We start from the raw sequence: 13,513 nt of genomic DNA on the forward strand, positions 1-13,513 counted from the left end.
CAAAAATGTCTTAATTTAGTTGGAATTAAAGGAGTAGTTCACTAAAAATGTATATTGGCATAATTTACTCCCCCTCATGCCGTTTCCAACCTGTATGACTTTTTCTTCTGTGAAACATAAAAGATGATCTTTCGAAAATAGATATTTTTTCCCATCCATTGATGTTTTTTTGGACCCCATAGACTCATGGTGTCATTAAAAATTTTCAGAATTCATTATTTTAAGTCATACAGATGTGGAACAATATGAGGGGGAGTGAATGATGACAGAATTTTCATTTTTGAAATGTTACTTGAGCACAAAATCATCATATTAGAATGATTTCAAGGATCATGTGACACTGAAGACTGGAGTAATGGCTGCTGAAAATTCAGCTTTGCCATCACAGCACAGGAATAAATTGCATTTTAAAATATATTAGACATCAAACCCTTTTAGTTCCAAAGATCCAGAACATTCAGTTTTTGATGATATGGCCCTATTAAAATAAACTGGCTGCTGTATTAAAGCCATTAACACTTCAATCTACTGGAGCCAAATGGTTTGGAATGGTGAAAGAAATACTCTTCCATCCTTCTCGCTAAGAGATGGATATAATAGATCAAACATTCTGATACTGTACAGTGAGAATGGTTTCTGTGTGAAAAATAGCTCATTTATTTTTAAGCGTGCTCAGAGTTCTGAAGCCACAAACTTGAAATGGTTTCAGACGTTTTTGGTCATTGAACGCTCTTTGCCACATCTGTCTGTCTTATCTTACTTGGGATTAATGAAGAAATGTCTCATCTATACTTCTAAAGTGGTGTTGTAGGGTGATTAATGTCGTTTTATGTTGAAATGTGTCTGTATTTATGCGAGTGTGTATGTGTCCCTCTTGCATACATTTGGATCTACAGATTTGTCTTCTGGATCTCATTTTTGAGCCCTGTGCAATTTGCTCTTGCATTTAAATAATCATTTTAAACTATATCTATATATTTTGAGTTGTATGTAACCTACTTAGAATTATTCTCCGACCCACACCAACTGCTCTCTCTCAAGCAAGATTTCACAGCGACTCCCACACTTGTATAATAATCCGTTTCTGAACTCTTTCTCGCTCTCCCAGCTATTATCTTATGTGATTCTCCCATTAAGAATGTAAATGATGGTGTCTTCCTGTAACGGCTGTTAATCAGATTGTGGATATTACCTTCTGCAGTGTTGCTGGAATTAACTGCTAACAATGGGATTTTGCTGGATTAGATTACAGCGAGAGCAAATCAAGGCTAAGCTCAGTAATGAATGTGATACATCTCCTACAGTTAGTGATTAATGCCATTCTGCATTTATGTCATCTTATTTAGTAGCCAGTGAGTTTAGTTCACGCTAATACACACAACCAAGCATGCATGCTTGCTGATTCATACCTACCAGAAAGCGCACACATTTGTTATGGGAAGAAAGGTCTGGCCAGTAAAATGTAATACAAAAATATTGTCAAGGGGAAATTGTCTAGGGAAAATTCTGGGCATCTGCAAAATGTATCACCTTTTGCTACTGTAATATAATATAATTATAGTCGTGATAAGATGAAATATATATTTTTAACAAGATTATATGGCCGCACAGAGTAAGTGCTTTTTGTGTATGTGTGGTTTCAGTTGTTCCTATATTTTTTCTTAAATTTAGAATAAATTTTTGTATGAAAGATTTGGTTGAATTTGTTCATGAAAACGTTAATACGCAGATTTCATTCACAAATTTGTGCGTATGCATGCTTAGTGAATGAGACCCAATGATATTCACACAAACCAACAACAATATTATAATCATGGGTTGCTAATCAACCCACAAATACTAAAAGCCTGTATTTCTAAAGACAGATGAGTGTTACCATTAACTGTGTGCAGGGCTCCAGACTAACTTTTTTTACTAGGAGCGCTGTAGCCCCAGACTGAACATTTTAGGAGCGCAAGCAGAAAATTTTGGGGCACACCTTAAATCAGCTTGCAATGCAATTATTCAAATTTCCCCCAAAATAACAGTAATACTGACAAATTATTTAATAATAAATAGACTTAACGTACAGATATTACAATGTGCAGTTTTATTTTAAGTTCACAGGGCTCCAGACTAACATCTGAGGGCAGCAGCACCGAGTTCTACAAAAAAAAAAATCTGGTAGCACTGGGGCTGACAATAAAGCACTAAGCTTAATTTGGGTGTTGATGAAATTAACTTTATTATCATTCATAATTGTCTTAATATTAATTAAAAAGCAAAATGAGTGAAAAAAAAAAATATATATTAGGGTGTGAAAATAGCCAATAAGCATCCTATTGTTTACAATGGTAATTTATTATTTTTAAATAAGTGTTTAAATAAGAGTTTTCCTTACATCTTAATTTTTTTAGTTTTAGGACAATCTTTGAAGGATGAACAAAAAATGTGTTGGTCATCAAAATAAAAATAACATTATATATGATAGTTTTGAAGTGCTGGAAAAAGATGTGTAGTACTTGTAAGCGTTTGACTATTTCTGTCACATTATGGTTACAGTTACTACATTAAATCCATGGTGAATGTTGCTGATTTGTGGACTGAAAGCCTTCAGTAAGTGTTTCTCCTGGTTTCCACGTCAGCGCTGTTTGATCTGATATCTATGTTTATAACAGAGAGAGAACTCTGCGCCGAATCGGAATGTTTCTCACTGGATGTTGCAGCGATGATATTATTAATTCTGAGGGGAATTCAACAATGGATTCTTCACTGGATCTCCAGAGTCTGGATGGGATCTCCTAGTAACAGTGTCACGTGATCGAGATCGGCCCGCGCAGAGCCATATGGGAGTTCTTGCAAGTTCAGGGCGCTGCCAGGCGCTGCGCTGTCTATTATTGGTCCGAACTAATAAACGGCCCGTGAAGCATAAATGAGTAGCGCATTTTCGTTCCGCTTTCATTTTATTTGGATTCGCTGCTCGGCAATGTTGTGGTCGCGCCTAGATAAATATTTGGTCACAGTCTGGAGCCCTGGTGTGGACCGGAATTTAGAAGCTCCAATCAGTTGCTGAATGATTAGTGGAAATGTTTGTGCACCTCACAACTGATGCCAGTCAGTTAAATCTGGTGTTATGAACTGCACCCTGCCGCAGTATCTAACACTGTGTCTTATGTCATTTTGACAGGCACATTAAAAAAACAGAATTAGAGACCTGAGAGGCCAGTGAAATGAATGGAAGATGTATTTAGAGGGACTGTTAATTTTTATTAGCACTTTTCCTCACTGAGTGTCCCATTAGCTCTAGTGAGTGAGATGGTCCAGACTGATACAGTTTACAGTAGCTCATGAGATTCATTGCTCATATAGAAAGTGTGCAAGATCTTCACATGTATAGGAGATGTCCTGTCCATGGTAACATGGGATATCCTGCATCACTGGCATTCATAGGTCATCTCATATGTCCCTTCTTGGAACCTTGTTTTTTCGGTGTGTACACTTTTTATACAAGAGGGGTTTTTTTTCTCTCTCTTTTTCTCAGATTTTTCCTGTCTATTAAGATATTCTTTGCCCCAGGCCAGAAAGAGGGATAGGGCTTTGTACTCCATAATTAGTCACATTTAACCAGTGCTGTTAAATCCGGAGGCTCATCACATGCTTCTGTTGTCCTGTTAAATTTATTTTTAGTTCCTATGGGGCAGGAAATTATTTTATGGCTGGATAATCATGTGACTCTATATTCTCTCCTATGCCGCTTTTTATTCCCTCTACTGATCTCTTTAATTCTCTTTGAAATTATCTTTATGACCTCTTTCCCTTGTCTTTGTCAACACTGTGTTTTCATCTCTCTTTCAGATGGTCGGCCAATAGGAGTTGAGGGTATCCAAGTACTAGGAACAGGAAACCTGATGATCTCTGATGTCAGAGTTCAACATTCTGGCATTTACGTCTGTGCGGCAAACAAACCAGGAACCCGTGTGCGCAGAACTGCTCAGGGACGCCTTGTTGTCCAAGGTGAGCCTTTTCTAGAAAAAAAAAGAAAAGAAAAACGTTCCCAAAACTATATGTGACCCGGGCTGGCAAAATTAATCGGAATGCGCACGGGCCAATTACAAGCTACAGGCAAAACAAGTGAAATTTTAACATTTTGGTCGAATTTGAGGTTTTCACAAAAATTATTTAATAAAGCCCTCGTCTAGCGACCCCAATGCTCCAAATAGGAATTTCTAAAAGTATCTTTATTTAGTAAAAGTATCTTTATCCTTATTAGAGAGGAGTACCTGTCACTTGTCCATGAAAATTTCTGTTTTTGTATTTATTGTCATCACGTTGCAGCAGCTAAGACAGCGCCTGAGGAACCCGGACGATTTTCGCCGCCTTCAGCCATCCATGCCTGCTACGCTATCCGGCGTTATATCCTTTACTGCTGTGTGTGCTCGCCGCTGCAACACACACACTTCTCTAAAAGAGCGCGAGGCATTTTACGTTATAAATGCCTCGTTTTTCCTGTGGCTCTTGCCGAGCCCTGCTCAATAACGGAGACCGCCATGTCATCTGCGCTCTCTGCCTGGGCCGTGAGCACGCAGCCCTCGCCCTTTCCTCGGGCGGCTGCGTCCACTGCGAAGAACTGAGCATGTCGACCCTGCGTGCTCGACTTGAGATGTTCGACGCTGAAACTGCACCTCCGCCCGCCTCCGCCGGACCACGCTGCAAGAAGCGTCGCTCCCAGAGGCTGCCAGAGCCTGATGTGGCCTGCAAGTGCTTGCCGGAACCTTCCCCACGAGCCTCGCCGCCACTTTCCACGCGCTCTCTCCCAGATGCACAAATGCCGGCGGCTGCCCGCACTGTTGACGCTTCGGGGGATGAAGCGGAAGAGGACGCCATTAACGAGTCTTCGCTCCAGGAGTCCGCTGGGTCCCGGGCCAGCGTGGAGGCTGAGCTTATTCGCCTCCTCACCAAGGCAGTCGGTCAACTCGGCCTCGAGTGGTCCCCGCCTCAAGAGCCCGCGCCCAACAGACTTGACGGGTGTTTCCTGCCTGGCCGCCGCCAAGCGCCCGCGTCCAGATCTGCACCCTTCCTGCCGGAGCTTCACGCCGAGCTCACTAAATCGTGGAACGCTCCATTTTCCTTGAGACTTCACTCCTCTATCTCCTCGACGCTCTCCCAAGTGGACGGCGCTAGTGAGAAGGGGTACAAGTCCATTCCCCCCGTGGAAGAGGCGGTAGCAGCGCACCTCAGTCCGCCGTCCGCTGGATGGCGCGCTAAGGCTGCCCTCCCATCTAAAGCCTGCCGGCTACTTCAGCTTTCGTTGGCCGCGCCTTCACCGCCGCGGGACAAGCTGCTTCCGCCCTGCACTCGATGGCCGTGCTACAGATCCTTCAGGCCGATCTCCTCTGTGAATGGGACGAGAAAGGCGCGGATCAGTCCATCGTGACGGATTTAAGGAGCGCGACGGACCTTTCTCTTCGCGCCACAAAATCCGCGGCCCAGGCCATTGGACGTTGCATGGCCTCGCTCACTGTTACAGAGAGGCACCTATGGCTGACACTCACGGACATGAGGGAAGCTGAGCGGGCGGCGTTTCTAAACGTCCCGCTCTCTCCAACCGGCCTCTTCGGCCCAGCCGTGAGCACACCTACTACACCTACGCGCAGAAATAGCGAAACTGCTATGCAAAGGGACTGTAGAACCAGTACCACCTTCTCAGAGTGAGTCAGGCTTCTACAGCCGCTATTTCCTCGTTCTAAAGAAGGATGGGGCTCTCAGACCCATTTTAGATCTGAGACACCTGAACAAAGCCCTTATGAGGCGACCGTTCAAAATGATTACGATCAGACAAATCCTCGCGCAAATTCGCCCGAGGGACTGGTTTATATCTCTCGATCTGAAAGACGCATGTTTTCAGATTCAGATAATACCCCGTCACAGGCCATTCTTGAGATTCGCCTTCGACGGTCAGGTATATCAATACACCGTCCTCCCGTTTGGTCTGTCCCTAGCACCCCGCACATTTACGAAGTGCATGGATGCGGCTTTCGCTCCCCTCAGAAGTCAGGGCATGCGAATATTGAATTATTTGGACGATTGGCTGATTCTAGCGCAGTCAGAGATAGAATTGATATCTCACAGAACGCGGCTTCTCAGCCACCTGGAAAGTTTGGGTCTCGCGGTCAACTGGACCAAGAGCTCATTACTGCCCAGCCAGACGACCTCTTTTCTGGGGATAGATCTGGATTCTGTGTCTATGACGGCCCGCCTGTTGACGCAGCGCGCGCGCCGCGTTCGACACCAGGCCGCTTCATTCCAGACCGAATGGGGCCTTGTTCCCCTGAAAACTTTTCGGCACGGCAGCGGTGCTTCAGCTGGGTTTGCTACGAATGCGCCCGCTACAGCGCTGGCTGAGTGCACGAGTACCACACCGAGCTTGGGCTTCCGGCGGTCTGCGTATCAGAGTGACTCAGAGCTGCGTCTCAGCTCTGGAGCCCTGGACAGCGGCCGAGTGGTACCAGTTGGGGGTGACGATGGGCGCTATCTCGTACCGAAAAGTTATCTCGACAGACGCCTCCAACCTAGGTTGGGGTGCCCTGTTCAAGGGCAGACCAGTCTTTGGCCAGTGGTCAGACCAGGAGAAATGCCTTCACATAAACTGTCTGGAGATGATGGCGGTCGAGAACGCGCTGAGGCACTTCCTCCCACACCTACGGGGCTACCACGTGCTGGTCCGCACGGACAATATGTCAGTGGTAGCCTACGTGAACCGTCAGGGCGGTGTCAGATCCAGAAATCTCAATGCTCTGGCGGAACGCCTCCTCGTTTGGGCTCAGCACTCCCTGCTCTCGCTGACAGACTGCCCAGGGACAATGTTCCCCCAGGGGAATGGTCCCTGCATCCTCAGACAGTCAAGCTGATGTGGCGCCATTTCGGCAAAGCGAAAGTCGACCTGTTCGCGTCGAAAGAGAACGCTCATTGCCCACGGTTCTTTTTTAAAGAACGAGGATGCGCTGGCCCAAGCGTGACCCAGCTGCCCACTGTACGCTTTTCCCCCGATCTTGCTGTTACCACAGGTAATCAGGAGAGTCAGGGAGGCGGGCCATACGGTGCTCCTCGTGGCCCCGTGTTGGGAGAACCAAGTCCGGCGCGCGGCCAGGCAATAGGAAGGAATGAATTCGTCATCCGCTTCCTTAGGGGAGCCAGGAGGATGAATCCCCCGCGACCCCCGTCGGTTCCTATTTGGGATTTTTCTGTGGTCCTAGAGGCCATGAAAGCACATCCCTTTGAACCGTTACAGACCGTGGATCTGAAATACCTCTCGCTCAAAACCGCTTTTCTGATAGCCCTGTCATCAGTTAAGCGCGTGGGTGACTTACACGCGTTATCTGTTAACGCCGCGTGTCTCGAGTTTGGGCCTAATGACTCTAAAGTCATCCTCAAGCCGAGACATTGTTATGTCCCCAAAGTGCTCGGCACTCCTTTCAGAGCGCAGGTTATTACATTATCGGCCCTGCCGGGCTCCGGTAGCGAAGTCAATGTTAACCTCCTCTGCCCTGTCAGAGCGCTGAGGATTTACATCACGCGCTCCGCTGCCTTCAGGCGCTCGGAGCAGCTCTTCGTTTCGTTCGGTGGACGCACTAAGGGTCTCGCCACCTCGAAACAGAGTCTGTCCAGGTGGATTGTTGACGCTATCGCGGCAGCATATGCGTCTAAAGACCTGCAGTGCCCTTTGGGCGTTAGGGCTCATTCCACTAGAGGCATGGCCTCTTCGTGGGCTTGGTCCAGCGGGATTTCAATTCACGACATTTGTACGGCGGCAGGCTGGGCCTCCCCCTCTACATTTGTTAGGTTCTACAACCTAGAAGTTCCCGCCCTGCAGGCTAGACTTCTGTCCGTCTAAGCTGCGAGTATGTTCTGCTCAGGTTCGATCACGCGCAGGCTGCTCTCACGCTAATATTAGCTCGCCTGGCTGATCTACACTGTGATACTGTGTGCTTATGTACATGTACTGGCCCACTCAGGTTGGCCGTCTTATTCCCACTGGTCTGTGTCCCCTGGGTGTGCCTTTGGACTATATGTGGTTGATGCTGGCGCACACGGCGTTGACAAGGGGTTCCCGTAGTGTTAGCAACTTACGCAATATGAGAGAACCTCTCGTAAGAGAACGTACTCGGTTACTAACGTAACCTCGGTTCTCTCTAGAAGAGGGAACGAGTATTGCGTAACCTGCCGTGCCCGTCTCGAGCTGGTATCGCTTCAGTCGATGAAAACCAGGTAAGCAGCCCCGAGCCCTTCCTTATATACGCTAAGCCACACCCATTCTGGCGGGCTTTGATGCGTGAGGGCGCGACGTCACGCAGGGCTCAGCGATAGGCTGCTGCAGTTGCCGCAGGGCAGCCAATGAGCGCGCTAGTAAGCCCGCTCTAGGTCTGCTAGCTGCTGCAACGCGTTGACAATAAATACAAAATTAAGGATTATTTTTGGCTTCAATATCTCGAGAAAAGATGACTTTACCTGTAGCGTAAGCAACTTACGCAATACTTGTTCCCTCTTCAAGAGAGAACCGAGGTTACGTTAGTAACCGAGTACGTTCTCTGCTCGCTTCCCAATGACTGCCAGTTCCCCTCTGCACAAGTTTTGGTATCGTTTTAAAGCGCAGCATTCCAACTTTGTGAATATTCATAGCGAATTCTCGATGTCAAGAGTCTGAACCAATGAAATGTGATTTTCAAACTCATGCTGATGTAAACAAAACGATCTTTCTCGCGCTGACTGACAGATCCGAAGGGTGCGCACAGACACCTCTCAGACAGCATGCGATCCCGGTATAAACACAGTATTTCAAAATATCTGTCTTGGCGAGTATTCACGCAAACATTATCTGTTATGTCTTAAATTAACATTTGGTTAACATCTTATGTGTAACATTATATTAGATCCATGTGGGAACAGTAGGTCTGTCAGTCTCATTAATGTTAATCAAACAGTTGTGGTATCATGGGGGAAAAAAGTGAATATATGTTTCTTCTATAGATATTGTTTTTTTTTTACTTGGTGTGTGCCAAATTTGGTGGTATTACCAGAAATTTTAAGTTATGGTTGCTAGGTGATTTTCAGATATTTCACAAAATTGAGTTTAGGACAGTTTAGGAGTTTATGTGTTTGATTATTGTCTCAGCTTCAAAGCTTCGCAAATATATCTAAACACATTAGCAGTATGTGGAGAAAAACTAGCTTGTTGCTAGAAAAGCTATACACTACACTAACTAATATTTCCAATTAGTGTGTGTATTATATTATTCAGTACAGTACACTACAAAAAATGATTTAGTAGCATCACTACTTTTAGTAGTACTTTTATTAACTGCCTTAGAAGTTAGTAACTGAATCTCAGCTGGTGTAAAGTATCCATGATAGCGGGAGCAGCGTTGTAGGGGTAGCTGAGAATTGATATGATCTTAGTGGCCAGATGGTGAAGCAGCTTTTGCTTACTGTAATGCACTTCATTTACATTAAAGAGAGAGAGGAGGAAGAGAGTAAGAGCGGTTTATTAAAAAAATTTAATGTAAAAATTGGTAGTAAGAGGGGAGGGGGGGAAAGAAGAGATTCTCTCGTAAAATCCCAAGAGAGAAATAAGCGAGAGAAACAGAGAGATAAGAAAAGAAGGAAGATGTGTCTCTGATGATATATCACAGTGATACATCAATACTCAGTGCCTCAACCCATCCCCCACACTCTCTCTCTCTCCCCCCCTCTCTCTCTCTCTCTCTTGTGCACTCAGGGATAAGAACAGAAAAAAGAGAGCACTAATTTGCAGGGCTGTGAAATGCACTGGACAGACCTCTGAGAGCAGTTAGCAACCTCTCTTATAATTTATTTATTGAGAGAAGCTGGTAACACTGAAAATACAGGAGAGAGACTGAGAGCAGGATCAACACTTGCGATTAAAGGACTTTAATAATTAAAGCCATTGCACCCTGAACGAGTATGAATGGTGTTATGGTAATTAAAACGGATACAAATGAGCGAACGATGGCTAATCAGTCAGCAATTTCAAATTTTCCCAGATTAAATGTGTTCTAATTAAGCAGTAAAGGACTATTGGATTAGCTGCAGTCTGTGTCAGTTGGCAGTATTAACATGCGGTGAGTGAGTGAGGAGGAGGAGGAGGGTATCTGGTGAGGTTGGAGGCAGCAGAAGCCTCTGGGGTGCTAGAAGATGTTTGTGGTCCAAATATCCCTTCCTAGCCCCCCACATCTGTTCTGCAGCACTTAATCTATTTTAATTTTCACACTGTGTCATTTATGGATTGTCAGTTTCCTCTTCTGGCCCTGTGAAATCTGTTTTTGCCCTTCTCTAATCGAGTTAATCTGATGCTTTCTCTAAGTTCATTCCTGTTACCACCCACTGCTGTCACAATATATTCATTTTAAATGTGATGAAGCCAAAGCAACGTAAACACTCTCCCTCCCTCTCTCAGCATTGTGTGCACTGTGTTTTTCTATTTCTATTACCGTTGATAGCATATACGTGATGCATGTAAATGGAACCGGGTGAAATTGGGAACATTAGTGCAAAGGAGCAAACTGGGCTCATTTTTAAATCACTTAGTGTAAATTTCCAACAGTAACTGAGGTTTCTGAAATTTCAAGCCTTTTTTATTTAATAAACTCATGTTTTGTATTGGCAATAACTGACTTCTCATTGTCTCTAATTTTTCTTCCTCTCTATCGGTCTACAGCCCCAGCTGAGTTTGTGCAGCCTCCTCAGTCCATTGCTCGCCCGGTGGGCACCACTGCCATCTTCACTTGTCTGGCCCGGGGTGAGCCAGTCCCCCAGCTCACCTGGCTGAAAAATGGACAGATCTTAGAGCCTGATGGGCATGTCAAACTCAGGAACAACAACAGGTGAGCTGAAAAGGTCCAGTAATAATAAATGCACAAAAAATAACATTACGATGTCCAGAAATCAATTTAAGTATTACATTGAGTTTAATTTATTGACATATAACTTATGTTTAATGTGATAGTTTCATCCTTATATGTGACCCTGGATCACAAAACCAGTCACAAGTCGTACGGGTATATTTGTGGCAATAGCTAAAAATACATTGTATGGTTCAAAATTATACATTTTTATTTTATGCCTAAAATCATTTGGATATTAAGTAAAGATCATGTTCCATGAAGATATTTGATAAATTTTCTACTGTAAATATATAAAACATTTATTTGTGAGTGAATGCAGCACAATCACAAACATAAAGGGACAACTTTAAAGGCGATTTTCTCAATGTTTAGATTTTTTTGCACCCTCAGATTCCAGATTTTCAAATAGTTGTATCTCTGCCAAATATTTTTTATATACTAACAAACCATACATCAATGGAAAGCTTATTTATTCCGCTTTCAGGTGATGTATAAATCTCAATTTAAAAAAAATTGTCCCATGTGACTGGTTTTGTGGTCCAGGGTCACATTATCTACTATTGACATAGACCTTATGTTTAATGTGATATTTTCATCCTTATATCTACTATAGGCTTATATCTACGAGAGTATTTACATTAATGAATAAATACGTAGATCTGCATTAATAGTTTGTGTGTCCTAATGGACTGTTCTGGGTTCTAATCCGCCTGTTTATTTTTAGTTTTCTCATTAAAACCAAAGATTTTCATCAGTGATTGTACATCAAGAACAGGGATGTGCATTTTGTTTTGTGATTTCACCAGGACAAATAGTGAGTCTCCGCAACGGTTAGCAATAGATTGCGCTCGTAGAAACGCTCATCTGTGTGGAGAACAGTGTTGCCTTCCGCCATTGATAACAGCAGCAACGAGCACTCAAAAACAACACATTCCTGTGCCAAATCACCTCTTATTTAACACAAACGAATGAATTGCTAATCAGCTGGAGATGTTTCTTTTGTTTCGGGTACATACGTGCAGCGAGATGTTTCAAAAAGAGTGGTGGGGACTTGTCCCACCCGTCCCACCTGCAAATTCGCCTATGAGACCAGTGTTATTTGAATGTTATTTATATACTATCATGTTTATATTTTTAGGTTATTTAATTTTAAAGTAATTGTTATGTGCTTTTGTCATGTTGATTTTATTTAGCTTTATTTTTATTTCAGTTTTAGTAAACCTTGTCATTTATTATCTGTGGAATCACCTTACAGAAGGCATTAGTGAAGGCGCCCACTCATTGTGTCACTGAAGGACATTCTCATGTTGCCGGTTGTCCTCTCCTAGATAGTGTTATGACAACCATGTTAGGAAGGCACTAGTCGAGGTCATAATATGATACATTGTCCTGCATTCTTCTGATCTAGAACGAACCTTGTCTGCTATGAAAGACACTCAGCTTTCTGTTTATCTGCTGTGCTATTCTTCTTTTTTTTTTTCTCTGCTGTTTTATTTACGATCATGTCTTTGGAAATGGAAATGAAACGTGATTCCTTGTCTATCGCAATAAAAGTTTTATTGCCTGGGATTTTTGTTGTGGTTAAAGAGCATGTTTATGGTGTGAGAGAAAATCAATTTCATTGCGGTTAAAATTTATAACAGCAAAGATGGAGAGAGACATTTCATTGCTAAAATAAATAAATTGGGAAAGACAAGAAGGCTGAGACAGGCATCAAGCAGGTAGATGTAGAGAGAGCGCAGGAATGGATCAGTTGGAATTTCTGAGTCTCACACCATTAGCTAATTGACTCATAAAGTGGAATAGTGGGCAGAGAGTTGCTATGTGGTTGCTAATGTTTTCCGAGTATTGCTATGGAGTTACTAGGGTGTTCTAGTGGTTGCTGGGGTGTAATGGGTGATTATTAGGTGATTGCTTATTGGCCAAAAAAGCCTAGCTGCAGCTACTTTTTGTGTGAATCAAACCCATGAGCTTGGCATTGCTGGCACCGTGATCTGCTGTTTGAGCCACAGGAACATGTCCGTGGTTCCAGTTGATCCTTCAATCAAACTCTATGGGGTTCTTTTAGTCATTTCAACGTCCACCAGTAGAATCATAATTCTGATCACTTAGAAAGGTAATTATACACCTCTCCTCAATAAATCTGTGCATAAATCTTGGACCCATTTCAACAATTGTATGACAAAAAATTATTAGCATGGTTGCTTAGAAAAATAATAGCACACCTGTCTTTAGAGAACAATGTTTTGAAAGTGCCACAATGTTTCCAGTCTTTGGTCAGCCTATGAATGGATTGTTTATAGTTTTCCCTGTGCATTAAACTGGGATAAGAGTGAGTATTGAAAACAATTTCACAGTTCACCTTTATGGTGTTATATTGTCAGCTATATTGTTTATCAGCACCAGTCATGGTGTTATTGCCATATGACATAAATGTACACTCTCGACATGTTCAAACCCATTAGCTTGTCTTTTTGCCCTCACCTCTCTTTTGTACATGCTCATGTTCTGAGTCTCCACTGAGATGCACACTGACTTTTACATGAATTTGGAACATCTAGAAGCAGGAGTTCAGATTGTTTTTATTTATACAGCATTGCTTTTTTACGTACTGT

General features: G+C 43.4%; 1 protein-coding gene across 3 annotated transcripts in view; it reads left to right on the forward strand.

Moving 5' to 3' along the window:
- The window catches only part of igdcc3 (immunoglobulin superfamily, DCC subclass, member 3), an 83,924-nt gene that overhangs the window by 47,850 nt on the left and 22,561 nt on the right, over positions 1–13,513 (forward strand). For all 3 annotated transcript variants that reach the window (XR_014203937.1, XM_082162598.1, XM_082162597.1), the window contains 2 exons: positions 3,835–3,993; positions 10,712–10,877. Coding sequence is in view for 2 of the 3 variants with exons in the window: in XM_082162598.1 (XP_082018724.1) it covers positions 3,835–3,993; positions 10,712–10,877 (325 nt within the window). In the remaining variant the exon portion in view is untranslated. The remainder of the gene's footprint in view (positions 1–3,834; positions 3,994–10,711; positions 10,878–13,513) is intronic.

Source organism: Leuciscus leuciscus (assembly GCF_965113295.1).
Source record: "Leuciscus leuciscus genome assembly, chromosome: 2".
NCBI classification, from domain to species: Eukaryota; Metazoa; Chordata; class Actinopteri; order Cypriniformes; family Leuciscidae; genus Leuciscus; species Leuciscus leuciscus.